This window comes from Scyliorhinus torazame, chromosome 22 (genome assembly GCF_047496885.1).
Source record: "Scyliorhinus torazame isolate Kashiwa2021f chromosome 22, sScyTor2.1, whole genome shotgun sequence".
NCBI lineage: Eukaryota > Metazoa > Chordata > Chondrichthyes > Carcharhiniformes > Scyliorhinidae > Scyliorhinus > Scyliorhinus torazame.
In genome coordinates this window covers 93,072,641-93,090,862 of record NC_092728.1, presented here as the reverse complement: position 1 = coordinate 93,090,862, position 18,222 = coordinate 93,072,641, and the positions used below count along the sequence as shown (strand labels likewise).

The 18,222-nt window shown below is 49.3% G+C and overlaps 1 protein-coding gene across 8 annotated transcripts in view; it reads left to right on the top strand.

The window, feature by feature from the left end:
* Positions 1–18,222, top strand: part of ntng2a (netrin g2a) — a 118,673-nt gene that overhangs the window by 75,024 nt on the left and 25,427 nt on the right. For 4 of the 8 annotated variants that reach the window (XM_072488605.1, XM_072488598.1, XM_072488599.1 and 1 more), the window contains 2 exons: positions 7,139–7,165; positions 10,311–10,379. In XM_072488605.1, the coding sequence (XP_072344706.1) occupies positions 7,139–7,165; positions 10,311–10,379 (96 nt within the window). The remainder of the gene's footprint in view (positions 1–7,138; positions 7,166–10,310; positions 10,380–18,222) is intronic. The other 4 variants (XM_072488600.1, XM_072488602.1, XM_072488603.1 and 1 more) reach the window with 1 other exon arrangement.

Here is an 18,222-nt window from a genome sequence, read left to right as displayed (position 1 = left end):
CGCCAGCGGGACTGGCCGAAAACGGGCGGCCACTCGGCCCATCGCGGAGCGGAGAATCGCCGGGGGGGGGCCACTGCCAACGGCCCCCGACCGGGTCGACGAGATTCCCACCCCCGCCGAAAAACCGGCGCCGGAGAATCCAGCAGCCAGCGCTGGAGCGGCGGGGCGGGATTCACACCGCCCCCGGCGTTTCTCCGGCCCGGCAGGGGATCGGAGAATCCCGCCCATTATGTGGGCTCCAACAGAGAACTATCCAATTATCCGATGGAAAACAGGATCAGGGCAGGGTATATAATGGGAGGCTGATTGACTCCCACCTGTTTTGAACCACAAGTTAAAAAGTGAAATTTGCCACAGTGTTCAACACAGTTTTTGGCAAAGGCTGGAGATAGGGATTTCCAGCTAATGCTTTGCCTGTTGTCCCATGGAATCTGTGTGGGAAAGGGAAGAGTGCGCATTTGTAAATCACGGATTAGGAAACATTTTCGGAACCAATGTTGCTACATCTGCAACCCCATCATCTTTGAAACAAAGTTTAGGGCAGGGATATGAGCTTCAGAATTTGAAATTTGCCCCTTGCCATAGTGGACATTGTCAGCTCCATTCCAGCTTGCCTAAATTGCTTTAAAATGCAAAATAAATACAAATGGCTTGGCATCCATTTATAGAGCCAGTGAATGGTAAAAGCAGAGAGGGGGCCATTCGGCCCATCATGCCCATGTCTGCTCTCTGTGTGAGCTACTCATTTAATGCAAATGCAACAACACCTCTTTTCAAGGAAGGAGACAGAAAATGATAAACTATGGACCATTTAGTCTAACACCTGTCATCGGGATACTAGTAAAATCCATTATTAAGGATTACTGCAGGACATTTAGAAAATCATGATATAATCAGGCAGATCCAACATGGTTTTGTGAAAGGGAAATCATGTTTGACAAATTTATTGGAGTTCATGGAGGATGTAACAAGCAGGGTGGATAAAGGGAACTAGAAGATGTGGTGTATCTGGATTTCCAAACAGCATTGAGAAGATACCACATAACAGAATACTGCGCAAGATCTCAAGATTTTGGGGGTGGTATATTAGCGTGAATGGAGGATTGGCTAACTAACAGAAAAAATAGAGTAGAAATAAATGCACAATTTTCTACTTGGCAACCAGCTGAGTGCCACAGGGTTCAGTGCTAAGGCCTCAGATATTTATGATCTATATTAATAACTTGGATGAAGGGTTTGACTGTATTGTAGCCAGATTTGCCGATGAATCAAAAATAGGCAGCTGTGAGGAGGATACAAAGAGTCTTCAATAAAGCTGTAGCTCAATTAAGTGAGTAGCCAAAAATTTGGCAGTTTTAGGAAAATGTGAGGCGGTCCACTTTGGCAACGAGAATAGAAAAGTAGAATTTTATTTAAATGGAAAGAGATCGCAGTAGAGAAGGAATTGTGTGCCTTCGGACATGAGTTACTTAACGTTAGTATGCAGGTGCAGCAAGTAATTAAGAAGGCAAGTGGAGTGTTGGCCTTTATTACAAGGGGGAAGAGTATAAAAGTGGAGAAGTCTTGCTACAACTGTGGAGAGGATTGGTAAGACTCAACCTCGAGTAGTGTACAGTTTGGTCTAAGAGAATATTCATTAGGTTGATGCCTGAGGTGGAGGGATAGTCTTTTTTTGAAAAAAAATTCAATTAAGGGGCAATTTAGTGTGGCCAATCCACCTGCCCTGCACATGAAAATGAAAAAATGAAATGAAAATCGCTTATTGTCACAAGTAAGCTTCAAATGAAGTTACTGTGAAAAGCCCGGAGTCGCCACATTCCGGCGCCTGTTCGGGGAGGCCGGTACGGGAATTGAACCCGCGCTGCTGGCCTGCCTCGGTCTGCTTTAAAAGCCAGCTATTTAGCCCTGTGCTAAACCAGCCCCTAATTATTGGGTTGTGGGGGTGAGACCCAGGCAGACACGGGGAGAATGTGCAAACTCCACACGGACAGTGACCCAGGACCGGGACCGAACCCGGGTCCTCGGTGTCGTGATGCAGCAGTGCTAATCACTGTGCCACTGTGTTGCCCCGTGAAGGGATAGACTTGTGAGGGAAGGGTGCACATGTTGCGACTATACTCACTGGAGTTTAGAAAATTGTGAGGTGATCTTTTTGAAACACATAAGATTCTGAGGGGGTTTGACAGGGTGGATGCTGAGAGAATGCTTCCCCTCGTTGGAGAATCTATAACTCGGGGCATAGTTTAAAATAAGATGCCTCCCATTTAAGACTGAGATGGGGAGAAATTATTTCTCACTGATGGTTTTTAATCTTTGGAATCCATCTGCTCGGAGACCAGTGGATGCTAGCTTATTGAATTGATTCAAGGCTGATTTAGAGAAATGTTTGAACAACAAGGGAGTTGAGGGTGATGAAGGGCAGGGAGGTAAATGGAGTTACGGTCACAATAATATCAGCCACGATCTTATTGAATGGCGGAGCAGACACGAGAGGCTAACTGGCCTATTCCTATTTCTCATGTATTCCCACTCCTCTGCCTTGTCCTCGTAGTCCTGCAACTCTACGTCTTGAGATCACTGTCCAATTTCTTTTTGGACGCCATGATTGAATCTGCCTCCATCATTCTCTTAGCCAGTACATTCCAGATCCTAACCACTCGCCGTGTTAAGAAACCCGCTTTTCTTCATCACTCCTCCAGTTCTTAAAGTCCTCTGGTTCTCAACCATTCTGCCACCAATGGAAACAATTTCTCCCCATCTACCCGTCATGATTTTGAACACCCCCATCAAACCTCATTTCATCTAGATTCTGCCCCTGTGAAGCATTTGGGATCTTTTAAATGTTAAATGTGCTTTTTAAAAACAAATTGTCACCCGGCTAAATACAAAACAATGGCATTATTCTGGCAGTGGCAAGGTACCTTTTCTTTAAACAAAATGAAACAAATATATCAAATTAGCTGCTTGGTATCATTCATTTTACTATTAACAGAGAATGCTGGAAATACGTCGCAGGTATAGACCACAGAGAGTGAAGGACAGGTAAAGCTTTGTCTTGGGAGATTCTCAGTCTGATGAAGGGATTTTACCCTCAAAATCTATTTCATTTCTCAAGTGCTGGCAAGCCAGTTGCGAAATTCCAGGATTTTCTGCTTTAACTGCAGGGCTACAAACATTGGCAAGCCTTTTCTCAAATCGTTTGTTGTACAAGTCTGAGGAAAATATTCATCTCCACGTCGGTGAAAAGCCCTGAGTAATGAGTTCACAATGTCAGCTTCCCAATGGGGAGACTTGCTGAATTAAACCATCACACGCTGAAGATTTATGAGCTCCGAAGCGGCAGGAAGTATCTCACTGCACCTTGTGCGATTCCTGCCTCTAATGATCTGACCAATATCTTGGATGCGCTTTCTTTATTCAGAGAGACTTTGGATCAAAGAGTCAAACAAGTTGTTAAGGGCCAGGAAGCTCCCTTTAATTCCCAATCAACTAAACAGAGCTGAGAATTGGTGCACACGTGTGACGAATTGGTGCCAGCACTGTGCCATTATCATAAATGTAAGAACGGCAAGGGTTAATGTAATGTCTAAATCAACCACTAGAGGGAGCTAGATGTACAAGTTTTAAAGACATTGATGCTAAGCCTTGTGGGTGAGAGGTTGAGGAGAATGCTAGAGAACAGACTGAAGGGAAGTTAGTGTGAGTGAGAGCAGATCATAGTTAATGTAATAGTGTAGAGATTAGTAGTCGATGAGTGTAGATTATATGTTTATTTTCAATTGTGAATGATATCAGAGTAAGTGACGATTCCAAATAAGTAGTGTTAATAAATTTATAGCTTTGTTCAATTTAAAGCTATGATGTGGAGATGCCGGCGTTGGACTGGGGTGAGCACAGTACGAAGTCTTACAACACCAGGTTAAAGTCCAACAGGTTTGTTTCGATGTCACTAGCTTTCGGAGCGCTGCTCCTTCCTCAGGTGAATGAAGAGGTCTGTTCCAGAAACACATATATAGACAAATTCAAAGATGCCAAACAATGCTTGGAATGCGAGCATTAGCAGGTGATTAAATCTTTACAGATCCAGAGATGGGGTAACCCCAGGTTAAAGAGGTGTGAATTGTACCAAGCCAGGACAGTTGGTAGGATTTCGCAGGCCAGATGATGGGGGATGAATGTAATGCGACATGAATCCCAGGTCCCGGTTGAGGCCGCACTCATGTGTGCGGAACTTGGCTATAAGTTTCTGCTCGGCGATTCTGCGTTGTCGCGGGTCCTGAAGGCCGCCTTGGAGAACGCTTACCCGGAGATCAGAGGCTGAATGCCCTTGACTGCTGAAGTGTTCCCCGACTGGAAGGGAACATTCCTGCCTGGTGATTGTTGCGCGATGTCCGTTCATTCGTTGTCGCAGCGTCTGCATGGTCTCGCCAATGTACCTTCAGGACCCGCGGCCAAGGCGGCCTTCAGGACCCGCGACAACGCAGAATCGCCGAGCAGAAACTTATAGCCAAGTTCCGCGCACATGAGTGCGGCCTCAACCGGGACCTGGGATTCATGTCGCATTACATTCATCCCCCACCATCTGGCCTGCAAAATCCTACCAACTGTCCTGGCTTGGTACAATTCACACCTCTTTAACCTGGGGTTACCCCATCTCTGGATCTGTAAAGATTTAATCACCTGCTAATGCTCGCATTCCAAGCATTGTTTGGCATCTTTGAATTTGTCTATATATGTGTTTCTGGAACATACCTCTTCATTCACCCGAGGAAGGAGCAGCGCTCCGAAAGCTAGTGACATCGAAACAAACCTGTTGGACTTTAACCTGGTGTTGTAAGACTTCGTACTGTGCAATTTAAAGCTATTTGTGGTCTTTGTGAACACTACGCCAACCATGCTAAATTTAGCAACACAAGGAACACCACAAGCAGCAAGACACAAGTTAGTGGGGGTAACCAGGGAGCAGCTTCTGCCGCACATTCATGCAAGAAAAGCACTGCCGGAATGTACAGGCGCTGGCTCAAAATGCTGAAATTCCCTCCCCACACCACATGGACTGCAGCCGTCCTAGGCAGCGGCTCACCCCCACCACCTTCTCAAGGGCAATTAGGGAGGGTCAATAAATGCTGGCCTTGTGCCTCATTAACATTTTGTGGCATTGGGGTGGAGGTCAGTCCCTCCACCCTGTGCTTCGGCGTGGCTGGGGGATTTGATAGAGTCCTCGGGTGGTTTTACTTTGTACTGTTGTCCGCTTTAAATGTTAAAATGTTAAAATTTTTTAATAAAAATACTTTAAAAAAACACATTATTTTGGCAGCACCTGTTGTGGTATCCCGCTCCGTCCCTGTATCCACAAGGATGACTTTTAAGAAATTGCTACAATTTAAAATTGCTTTTTTGGTGGCAGGAAATGCTTAAAGAAGAACCCAGCACACACTGCGTGTGTATATTTATATAGCACCTTTAAAAAAATATATATCTTATTCAAAGCATTTTCAGATTATATGCAGAACACACAATATATTGTACAAGTATTTTTCAACAAAACCCCCTGTCTTAAATTCTACCTGCCCCACTTTGTAACTATACTTTAAAAAGTAGATTTAAAACCCCCCCAAAGGTCCCACCTCCCTCACCCTCCCCTCTGCTGACGTTTACCAATCCTTAAAGAAGAAGATGAATAGCCTCCACCTCAAGGAGCCCCCCCCCCCCCCGATTCCCGAAAGGAAAGCTTTGGGCTGGATTCTCCGATTTTGCGGCTATGTCCGGAGGAAGCGTCCGGTCTTCCGACCAAAATGTCGGCGGTGGCCGTGTACGGACCTGACCTGCCGGATAGTGCCCCCCCCCGTAACCCCCCTCGCCACCCCTGGACCAGCCCCCACCAGTCCCCCCAACCCCCGCTGAAGGCCCCCCTGCCGGCGGATTGACTCCCCCCCCCCCCCCCCCCCCCCCCCCCGACTGTGGTAGCGCTGGACACAGTCCGCAGCCTCCATGCCAGGTTCACGAAAGTTGAGAGGACACATGTGCCACGCCATCGGGAAGTCGGGCCATCGGGGGTAGAGCATCGGGGGAGGGCCTCAGGTGACGTCCTGAGGCCGTCCTAATGGCGTGCGGCATACTCCTGGAGTACGCCGTTTTTGAGGGTGCGGAGCGTCCGAAAAATGGCGCTGCCCCCGATTTCGCAGTAAAAACGGATTCTTCAATCGCCAAACGCGACTTTGGTGCCGGCAATCATAGAATCCCTCCCTCTATCTTTTCCAATTGGAGGAATTCTGCCATATCACTCACCCATCTAGTTGCCTTGGGGAGCTTTGGGGCTGGCCACCCTAACACGATCCTTATCCGAGCTACCCGGCAGACAAAGTTAACACATTGACCTATCTCCCCGTCTGCACTCCCGGATCCTCCAAAATCCCCAAAACTGCTACCCAAGGACTTGGTGTAAATAGCACCTTTAACATAACCAAATGTTGCAAAAATAAAACATCCGGGCCACATAGGAAGATATTAGGACAGGCGATCAAAGGTTTGGTCAAAATGGTGAGATTTTAAGGAGTATTGGAAAGGAGGATAGTGAAATAGAGACGTGGAAAGGTTCGAGGAAGGAGCTTAGACTTTCCGAGCTCAGTTCAAAACAACCAGGGCTAAGACAGATGTCAGGACCCCTCATTTATAACTGTAAGGGACCCAATGCATGTTTTCGGAGGCCACCTGGTGCACCTGCAGGGCTGTCTCTGCCAAGGTGGCAGTGCTGGTAACATAGGCAGGAATCGGTGGCTTGCATTTCAAAATTGACCCTTCCTGTCCAGGGAAAATGAACAGAAAGAATTAATTTCTATCCCTATAACCTGGATGGACTACTGTCCTTCAAAGGGATGATATCAAAAGGCAGCAACGCTTCTGCAAGTGTAAGAATGTGTACGTAGTGATGTATATAAAATTGTACTCCGGTGTGCAAAAAGCATCATTGTTAGCTCAGTTGAGGGTGGGAGTGCTGTATTTTTCTTTATATGCAATCCCCATTTTACACTGGTAAGCGGGTAGAGATCAGCAACTGGAGGGAAATACTGAGCCTGTGCAAAGTGCAGTTCTGCCACTGTCTGTGTCTCTCTAAGATCTTCCTCTGATTTCCTTGCAGGTGTGGCAGCCAGTTCCACTTACGGCAGTAAGTACGACCAGGGAGGCCCCTCCCCCAACTCTCTACTTGCTCTTTCCCATTTACTCTACATCCTATTTTTGTTTAACATTTTTACTTTGAACATCTCTTTCTCAAAAGATGACAAAACTGAATTTGTTCTGCTTTGTTTTCCAGTCTGCATGCTGTTTTTTTCCTCTCGATGTTTTGAAAAAAAAGTTTTTCCACAGTTTTCAACCTAAATCAATGTTTTTTAAAAAAGGAATTCTTCGGAATGACCCGGCGCTAGCATTTCAGAAGGTCCTCGATTTGCACCGCCTGTTTATTTCTTGAACGTATTTTAATTCATTTCCCTGTCCCTTGTGGTCTGCGGACAGTCTCCTACAGACTGTCCAGCCAGGCTGGAACCAAAATGCCTCAGTGGGCAACAGAGAGATGACCACGGCCGCACTTATCATCAACAATTGCAATCGGACCTGATTCCCAAGTTACACAATGTAGAAGTTACAGGACAGACATCTATCCCCGACACTGTCACCAGGGGATCTGAAAAGGTGTGAAACCGTCCTCACTTCATATTGGCCGCTGAACTCGGTGATGGCAGCAGTGGGGCTTCTCGGAAGCTCTTAGCCTAGTTGATGACTAGTTGGGGGAAGGAAGTGAAGGGTGCATGGGTCTGCCCCTGAATACATTCCAGGGACCCTTGGTTGGTGTGGTGTGCTGCTCGGACATTGAAGAGGAGAATATAGAGCAGGGTTGTGCTATCTTCTGCAGTCTGCGAACACTCAATGCCGAGGATCACAAGGGCAAGGTGCCAAAGGCAAGGGGCGGGATTCTCCACTCCCACGCTGAAGTGGCCGCGCCGTCGTGAACGCCGTCGAGGTTCACGACGGTGCGGAACGGCCCCGGTCCCGACTGATTCAGACCCTGACAATGGGCCAGTATCGGGGCCCCGTCATCTACACGCGCCAGGCTTGTCGCCCGCGTAAAAGTGGCGCCAAATAGATGACGCGGCCGGTGCCGCATAACGGACGTGATCTGCGCATGCGCGGGTTGGCCAGCGCCAACCCGCGCATGCATGGTTGCCGTCCTGTCATAATCCGCCCCGCAAGAAGATGGGGGAGATCTTGCGGGGCCGCGGAAGGAAGGAGGTCCTCCTTCAGAGAGGACGGCCCGACGATCGGTGGGCACCGATCGCGGGCCACCCCACATTCAAGGTGAAGCCCGGTGCAGGATCCCCCCTCGCCCCCCCCCACAGGCCGCCCCCCCCAGCGTTCACGCACCGCCCACGACTGTAGTGACCAGGTGTGGACGGCGCTGGGGGGAACCCGCCGTTTTGGCCTGGCCGCTCGGCCCATCCGGGCCTCAGAATCCCGGAGGTGCCGGAGAATCGCCATTTTGGGTGTCTCCGGCGATTCTCCGGCCTGTGGCCCGCGAATCCCGACTGGCCCGTTCCCGCTGCTCGGGAGAATCGCGGGAGGGCGTCGGACCGGCGTCCCCGGAAATTTTGGCGGCCCAGGCGATTCTCCCAACCGGTGTGGGAGTGGAGAATCGCGCCCAAGGTACCAAGGTCTGACGTTGTGTAGCCTTGCTCCAGTTGGTGATATATGGAGGAGGAAGCTGGAGGGTGTTTTCTTTGTCAATCAGTAGAGTAGTAGATTCTTTTCTGTGTTGAATGATGTCAGGATTTTCCATTCTCAGTATAGCGTATTGTAAGGCATGTTCTCTGTTATGGGGGGGGTTCCCTGGTTCTTCCTCAACCAGTCCAGAATGGTTCTGTTTATCTATCAAGAGTAACACCAGGAAATGCTGGAATTGAGGTTGGAAAGTGAAACGTTAACTGCTTTTAAGCGGGGACCATTCATTATTGAACGGTTCCAGTTCAATCATTAGCTATCTTTCTCAGTGAATATAAGCAGAAAGTGTACATTACTGTAAATCAGAAATAAAAACAGAAACTGTTGGAAAGACAAAGGAGGTCTCCCAATGTCCCCAAAACAGAAAAGATGGGTGACCATTTCACGCAGAGGCCTTTTGTCAGAATTGCTGCCCCTATGAAGGGTCTTAGCCTGAATTTCTCACCAGATTCTTGCTCTTTCTTCGAGTCCCTGCTGCATACTTTCAGTCTTTAGAGTTGTAAATCCTGCGGTTTTACGGTTTCATGAGGTCCGGTGGAGCAGCAGTGGAGGAAAAATGTTCCAGGATTTATTACCATGACTCCCTGTTTGTGGCTTTCATTATTTGGACAGGGTAATAATGTTTTCTAAATCTGCGACCAGCTGAGAATCTGGGATTTGTGTCTCCCTGTGCCGTCCATAGTCAGCAGCCCTAGTACAATATGCAGGGCCTTAAACACAACAAAACTCCCCCCAGAGTGCATCACGGAGACAGAAATGGGCACGGCACAGAGACCCTAGAGAAAGTGGATGGGAACGCCCTACATCCCCCAGCAGAGATTTCAGAGACCAGGGCCATAGATTGAAAGTGATTTGTACAGGTTGAGGAAAAATGTTTTCACCCAGAGGATGATAGGACGTTGGAGTTCACAAGGGCATTGGAGTTCACAAGGGCGTTGGAGTTCACAAGGGCGTTGGAGTTCACAAGGGCGTTGGAGTTCACAAGGGCGTTGGAGTTCACAAGGGCGTTGGAGTTCACAAGGGCGTTGGAGTTCACAAGGGTGTTGGAGTTCACAAGGGCGTTGGAGTTCACAAGGGTGTTGGAGTTCACAAGGGCGTTGGAGTTCACAAGGGCGATGGAGTTCAGAAGGGCGTTGGAGTTAACAGCTTGATAGGGCAGTAGAGGCAGAAGCCATCATCACAATTAAATATTGTACCCTGCTGGGGTACAGAGAGTGGGCTTACGGGAGATAGTTCTTTCTCGCTGCCACTGACACAATGGGTGAAAGGATCACCCTTCTGTGCTGGAAGTCTTCTATGTTTCCAGCAAGCAGGGTTTATGGGAGGTGACTGGAGTGGAAAGTTGTGACAAAGTGTTTCAGGAGGGTGGGGAGAGGCTCGGTGAGTTTGAATGGTTCAGGGAAAGCACTCTGGGGTGTGGGTGCAAGACACACATGCACGCCCGCACCTACCTTGAAAATGGCTACAATGACCATACACTGCTTTATCCAGGTGATTCTGTGCAGCTAACTGTTTCCTTTGTTTTTATACGTATGCAGTTATCCAGGAAACACAGGCGGTGATTCCACCCCTGGCTGCTGCCTCTCCAGAGCCGCAGAAAGTATCAGGTACCACCACCCCCTATTAGCTTCCTCTCAACCAGCAGATCAATTAGAGAACAAACTAGAATGAGATCCACAGACTGCTCTTTAAATGGCCACAAAAAGATGAAGGGAAAATCCGGTCAAATTGTGCCTGCGTTTTTGATTTTCAATTTAATCTGATTTTAAATCTCCATCGGCAACAATATCCCAACAATCGAACCCCATTGGAAAGGATCAAGTCCACAGAGCCAGAGAACGTTCTTGGGGGCGGTTTTCCTGCCATGTTCGACGCAGATGCAAATCGCGATATGACCGCTAACTCTCGTCAGAGGGCCATAGCGCGATTTGCAATGGGGTGGTCTCACTTTGAGATCTTTCTCGCCACCCCCCCCCCCCCCCCCCCGGCCAGTGACGTAATCAGGTTCATGCCCAGGGAGGATGTGAACCTGATTAGCATGTTATGGGGGGGGTGGGGGGGTTCCCTGTTATGGGAGGTTCTCTGTTATTGGGGGGTTCTCTGTTCTGGGGGTTCTCTATTATGGGGGGTTCTCTGTAATGGGGGGGGGTTCTCTGTTATGGGGGGTTCTCTGTTATGGGGGTTCTCTGTTATGGGGGGTTCCCCTGATATGGGGGGTTCTCTATTATGGGGGGTTCTCTGTTATGGGGGGTTCTCTGTTATGGGGGTTCTCTGTTATGGGGGTTCTCTGTTATGGGGGGTTCTCTGTTATGGGGGTTCTCTTATGGGGGATTCTCTGTTATGGGGGGTTCTCTATTATGGGGGGTTCTCTGTTATGGGGGTTCTCTGTTATGGGGGGGTTCTCTGTTATGGGGGGTTCTCTGTTATGGGGGTTCTCTGTTATGGGGGTTCTCTGTTACGGGGGGTTCTCTTATGGGGGATTCTCTGTTATGGGAGGTTTTCTGTTATGGGGTGGTTCTCTGTTATGAGGGGGTTCTCTGTTATGGGGGGATTCTCTGTTATGGAAGGTTCTCTGTTATGGGGGGCTCTCTGTTATGGGGGGTTCTCTGTTATGGGGGGTTCTCTGTTCTTGGGAGTTCTCTGTTGTGGGGGGTTCTCTGTTATGGGGGTTCTGTGTTCTGGGGGGTTCTCTGTTATGGGGGTTCTCTGTTATGGGGGTTCTGTGTTCTGGGGGGTTTCCTGTTATGAGGGGGCTCTCTGTTATGGGGGGTTCTCTATTATGGGGTGGTTCTCTGTTATGGGGGGGTTCCCTGTTATGGGGGGGTTCTCTATTATGGGGTGGTTCTCTGTTATGGGGGGGTTCTCTGTTATGGGGGGTTCTCTGTTATGGGGGGTTCTCTGTTATGGGGGTTCTCGGTTATGGGGGGATTCTCTGTTATGGGGGGTTCTCTGTTATGGGGAGTTCTCTGTTATGAGGGGATTCTCTGTTATGGAAGGTTCTCTGTTATGGGGGTTCTCTGTTATTGGGGGATTCTCTGTTACGGGGGATTCTCTGTTATGGAAGGTTCTCTGTTATGGGGGTTCTCTGTTATTGGGGGATTCTCTGTTATGGGGGGTTCTCTGTTATGGAAGGTTCTCTGTTATGGGGGGCTCTCTGTTATTGGGGGATTCTCTGTTCTGGGGGGATTCTCTGTTATGGGGGATTCTCTGTTATGGGAGGTTCTCTGTTATGGGGGGTTCTCTGTTATGGGAGGTTGTTATGGGGGATTCTCTGTTATGGGGGGATTCTCTGTTAGAACATAGAACGATACAGCGCAGTACAGGCCCTTCGGCCCACGATGTTGCACCGAAACAAAAGCCATCTAACCTACACTATGCCATTATCATCCATATGCTTATCCAATAAACTTTTAAATGCCCTCAATGTTGGCGAGTTCACTACTGTTGCAGGTAGGGCATTCCACGGCCTCACCACACTTTGCGTAAAGAACCTACCTCTGTCCTATATCTATTGCCCCTCAGTTTAAAGCTATGTCCCCTCGTGCTAGCCATTTCCATCCGCGGGAGAAGGCTCTCACTGTCCACCCTATCTAACCCCCGATCATTTTGTATGCCTCTATTAAGTCTCCTCTTAACCTTCTTCTCTCTAACGAAAACAACCTCAAGTCCATCAGCCTTTCCTCATAAGATTTTCCCTCCATACCAGGCAACATCCTGGTAAATCTCCTCTGCACCCGCTCCAAAGCTTCCACTTCCTTCCTATAATGAGGTGACCAGAACTGTATGCAATACTCCAAATGCGGCCGTACCAGAGTTTTGTACAGCTGCAACATTCATTTAGTATCTCGCCTATCTCTTCAGACTCCACACACAACTTCCCATCCCTGTCCTTGACTGGCCCACTCTTACCCTAGTCATTCTTTTATTCCTGACATACCTATAGAAAGCTTTTGGGTTTTCCTTGATCCTACCTGCCAAATACTTCTCATGTCCCCTCCTTGCTCGTCTTAGCTCTCTCTTTAGATCCTTCCTCGCTACCTTGTAACTATCCATCGCCCCAACTGAAACTTCACACCTCACCTTCACATAGGCCTCCTTCTTCCTCTTAACAAGAGATTCCACTTCTTTGGTAAACCACGGTTCCCTCACTCGACGCCTTCCTCCCTGCCTGACCGGTACGTACTTATCAAGAACACGCAGTAGCTGTTCTTTGAACAAACTCCACTTATCCAGTGTGCCCAACACTTGCAGCCTACTTCACCAACCTATCCCCCCCAAGTCATGTCTAATGGCATCATAATTGCCCTACCCCCAGCTATAACTCTTGCCCTGCGGTGTATACTTATCCCTTTCCATCACTAACGTAAACGTCACCGAATTGTGGTCACTGTCCCCAAAGTGTTCTCCTACCTCCAAATCCAACACCTGGTCTGTTAACATAACACCTGTTATGGGGGGTTCTCTGTTATGGGGGGTTCTCTGTTATGGGAGGTTCTCTGTTATGGGGGGTTCTCTGTTATGGGGGATTCTCTGTTATGGGGGGGTTCTCTGTTATGGGGGGGTTCTCTGTTATGGGGGATTCTCTGTTTTGGGGAGGTTCTCTGTTATGGGGATTCTCTGTTTTGGGGAGGTTCTCTGTTATGGGGGATTCTCTGTTATGGGGGTTCTCTGTTATGGGAGGTTCTCTGTTATGGGAGGTTCTCTGTTATGGGGGTTCTCTGTTATGGGGGTTCTCTGTTATGGGGGTTCTCTGTTATGGGGGTTCTCTGTTATGGTGGATTCTCTGTTATGGGGGTTCTCTGTTATGGGGGTTCTCTGTTATGGGGGTTCTCTGTTATGGTGGATTCTCTGTTATGGGGGTTCTCTGTTATGGGGGTTCTCTGTTATGGGGGGGTTCTCTGTTATGGGGGTCCTCTGTTATGGGGGTTCTCTGTTATGACGGGCTCTCTGTTATGGGGGGATTCTCTGTTATGGGGTTCTCTGTTATGAGAAGGGTTCTCTGTTATGGGCGGTTCTCTGTTATGGGGGGTTCTCTGTTATGGGGGGTTCTCTGTTATGGGGGGCTCTCTGTTATGGGGGGCTCTCTGTTATGGGGGTTCTCTGTTATGGGGGGTTCTCTGTTATGGGGGGTTCTCTGTTATGGGGGGCTCTCTGTTATGGGGGTTCTCTGTTATGGGGGGTTCTCTGTTACAGGGGGATTCTCTGTTATGGGGGTTCTCTGTTATGGGGGGTTCTCTGTTATGGGGGGTTCTTTGTTATGGGGGGCTCTCTGTTACAGGGGGATTCTCTGTTATGGGGGTTCTCTGTTATGGGGGTTCTCTGTTATGGGGGTTCTCTGTTATGGGGGGTTCTCTGTTATGGGGGGTTCTCTGTTATGGGGGGTTCTCTGTTATGGGGGTTCTCTGTTATGGGGGGCTCTCTGTTACAGGGGGATTCTCTGTTATGGGGGTTCCCTGTTATGGGGGTTCTCTGTTATGGGGGTTCTCTGTTATGGGGGGATTCTCTGTTATGGGGGGTTCTCTGTTATGGGGGGTTCTCTGTTATGGGGGGTTCTCTGTTATGGGGGGGCTCTCTGTTATGGGGGGCTCTCTGTTATGGGGATTCTCTGTTCTGGGGGGTTCTCTGTTATGGGGGTTCTCTGTTATGGGGGTTCTCTGTTATGAGGGGCTCTCCGTTATGGGGGGGTTCTCTGTTATGGGGGTTCTCTGTTATGGGGGGGTTCTCTGTTATGGAGGTTCTCTGTTATGGGGGTTCTCTGTTATGGGCGGTTCTCTGTTATGGGGGGGTTCTCTGTTCTGTGGGGTTCTCTGTTATGGGGGGTTCTCTGTTATGGGGGGTTCTCTGTTATGGGGTTCTCTGTTATGGGGGGTTCTCTGTTACAGGGGGATTCTCTGTTATGGGGGTTCTCTGTTATGGGGGTTCTCTGTTATGAGGGGTTCTCTGTTATGGGGGTTGTCTGTTATGGGGGTTCTCTGTTATGGGGGTTCTCTGTTATGGGGGGTTCTCTGTTATGGGGGTTCTCTGTTATGGGGGTTCTCTGTTATGGGGGGTTCTCTGTTATGGGGGTTGTCTGTTATGGGGGGATTCTCTGTTATGGGGGGTTCTCTGTTATGGGGGGTTCTCTGTTATGGGGGGGCTCTCTGTTATGGGGATTCTCTGTTTTGGGGAGGTTCTCTGTTATGGGGGTTCTCTGTTATGGGAGGTTCTCTGTTATGGGGGGTTCTCTGTTATGCGGGGTCTCTGTTCTGGGGGTGGTTCTCTGTTATGGGGGGTTCTCTGTTCTGGGGGGTTCTCTGTTATGGGGGTTCTCTGTTATGAGAAGGGTTCTCTGTTATGGGGGGTTCTCTGTCATGGGGGGTTCTCTGTTCTGGGGGTTCTCTGTTATGGGGGTTCTCTGTTATGAGGGGCTCTCCGTTATGGGGGGGTTCTCTGTTATGGGGGTTCTCTGTTATGAGAAGGGTTCTCTGTTATGGGGGGTTCTCTGTCATGAGGGGTTCTCTGTTCTGGGGGTTCTCTGTTATGGGGGTTCTCTGTTATGGGGGTTCTCTGTTATGGGGGTTCTCTGTTATGGGGGTTCTCTGTTATGGGGGGTTCCCTGTTATGGGGGTTCTCTGTTATGGGGGTTCTCTGTTATGGGGGGTTCCCTGTTATGGGGATTCTCTGTTATGGGGGGCTCTCTGTTATGGGGGGTTCCCTGTTATGGGGGGTTCTCTGTTATGGGGGGTTCCCTGTTATGGGGGTTCTCTGTTATGGGGGTTCTCTGTTATGGGGGGTTCCCTGTTATGGGGGTTCTCTGTTATGGGGGTTCTCTGTTATGGGGGGCTCTCTGTTATGGGGGGATTCTCTGTTATGGGGGGCTCTCTGTTATGGGGGGATTCTCTGTTATGTGGGGCTCTCTGTTATGGGGGTTCTCTGTTATGGGGGTTCTCTGTTATGGGGGTTCTCTGTTATGGGGGGCTCTCTGTTATGGGGGGATTCTCTGTTATGGGGGGCTCTCTGTTATGGGGGGATTCTCTGTTATGGGGGGTTCTCTGTTATGGGGGGTTCTCTGTTATGGGGGGTTCTCTGTTATGGGGGGTTCTCTGTTATGGGGGTTCTCTGTTATGGGGGGTTCCCTGTTATGGGGGTTCTCTGTTATGGGGGTTCTCTGTTATGGGGGGTTCCCTGTTATGGGGGTTCTCTGTTATGGGGGGTTCCCTGTTATGGGGGTTCTCCGTTATGGGGGTTCTCTGTTATGGGGGGCTCTCTGTTATGGGGGGATTCTCTGTTATGGGGGGCTCTCTGTTATGGGGGGATTCTCTGTTATGTGGGGCTCTCTGTTATGGGGGTTCTCTGTTATGGGGGTTCTCTGTTATGGGGGTTCTCTGTTATGGGGGGTTCTCTGTTATGGGGGTTCTCTGTTATGGGGGTTCTCTGTTATGGGGGGTTCTCTGTTATGGGGGGATTCCCTGTTATGGGGGTTCTCTGTTATGGGGGTTCTCTGTTATGGGGGGCTCTCTGTTATGGGGGGATTCTCTGTTATGGGGGGCTCTCTGTTATGGGGGGATTCTCTGTTATGTGGGGCTCTCTGTTATGGGGGCTCTCTGTTATGGGGGTTCTCTGTTATGGGGGTTCTCTGTTATGGGGGGGTTCTCTGTTATGGGGGGTTCTCTGTTATGGGGGTTCTCTGTTATGGGGGGTTCTCTGTTATGGGGGATTCTCTGTTATGGGGGGTTCTCTGTTATGGGGGATTCTCTGTTATGGGGGGTTCCCTGTTATGGGGGGTTCTCTGTTATGGGGGATTCTCTGTTATGGGGAGTTCCCTGTTATGGGGGTTCTCTGTTATGGGGGGTTCTCTGTTATGGGGATTCTCTGTTATGGGAGTTCTCTGTTATGGGGGATTCTCTGTTATGGGGAGTTCCCTGTTATGGGGGTTCTCTGTTATGGGGGGTTCCCTGTTATGGGGGTTCTCTGTTATGGGGGGTTCTCTGTTATGAGGGTTCTCTGTTATGGGGGTTCTCTGTTATGGGGATTCTCTGTTATGGGAGTTCTCTGTTATGGGGGATTCTCTGTTATGGGGAGTTCCCTGTTATGGGGGATTCTCTGTTATGGGAGTTCTCTGTTATGGGGGATTCTCTGTTATGGGGGGTTCTCTGTTATGGGGGATTCTCTGTTATGGGGGGTTCTCTGTTATGGGGGATTCTCTGTTATGGGAGTTCTCTGTTATGGGGGGTTCTCTGTTCTGAGAGGGGTCTCTGTTATGGGGGGGTTCTCTGTTCTGGGAGGGGTCTCTGTTCTGGGAGGGTTCTCTGTTCTGGGAGGGTTCTCTGTTCTGGGAGGGGTCTCTGTTCTGGGAGGGTTCTCTGTTCTGGGGGGTTCTCTGTTATGGGGGGTTCTCTGTTATGAGTGGTTCTCTGTTATGGGGGTTCTCTGTTATGAGTGGTTCTCTGTTATGGGGTGGTATCTGGTGGGGATATCCGATAATGATCTGTGATGCGGGGTCTGGGTGGTCTCTGGTGGGGGATCATTGGGCAGGCGTTGGGTCACCTTCTTGCAAGCGCTCTGGGGGGGGGGGGGTGCGGGCGGGGTGCAGGTGACACATCAATTCCCGTGGCGGGGGGAGGATGCTCCCATTTGTCGGGGGGGGATTTGTGTTGCAGTGGGGCCAAGCACCAGGTGCCAGGTCTCGCTAGTGGGACACCCGCTCATTATGGCGGCCCGATAGTGGGCTTCACGACGGAATCCCTTGCGATGCCCGTCATGCATAAATTTGCAAGGCAAGCGACACTGAATCGCTTGGGGGCGCCCCTCCTATTGCCAGCGTGGAACAGAAGCGATTCAGCTCCGGCAGGAGGACATAGTCTCATGAACAGAGAATCCAGCCTCTGTTGTAATTTTGCTGTGGAATTTGTAGAGATGGAAATGCGTGCGTCCAGGCTGACCAAAAATCAGGAATGGCAGCAATGTGCTGAGTCAGGAGGAGTCAGTATTCCGGGAAATAAAATAGATTTAGATATACTGATTGGTGTTAAATCAATTCATCGGGTACCCAGTGGATAATGTACGCTTCCAAATGTCAAATGAAAATCACTTATTGTCACAAGTCGGCTTCAAATGAAGTTACTGTGAAAAGACCCTAGTCGCCACATTCAGGCGCCTGTTCGGGGAGGCTGGTACGGGAATTGAACCGCGCTGCTGGCCTGCCTTCAAAGCCAGCGATTTAGCCCTGTGCTAAACAGCCCCTGCTTCAGTGGCTTCACGCGCCAGAAGTTACTAACAGAACAAACATTAGTTGGTAAAATAGTGAAAATATGAAACAAGACAAATTGCAAAACCATTTTCAAATCGATGACCTTTTTAAACCAAGAATGAAAGAGGCTTGAACATGCCGCATCCCATTGGGAAGTATGGGTAACTTTGGGTTGAAATGAGACCTACACGGGAATTAGAGACGGTTATCGGTGATGGCCA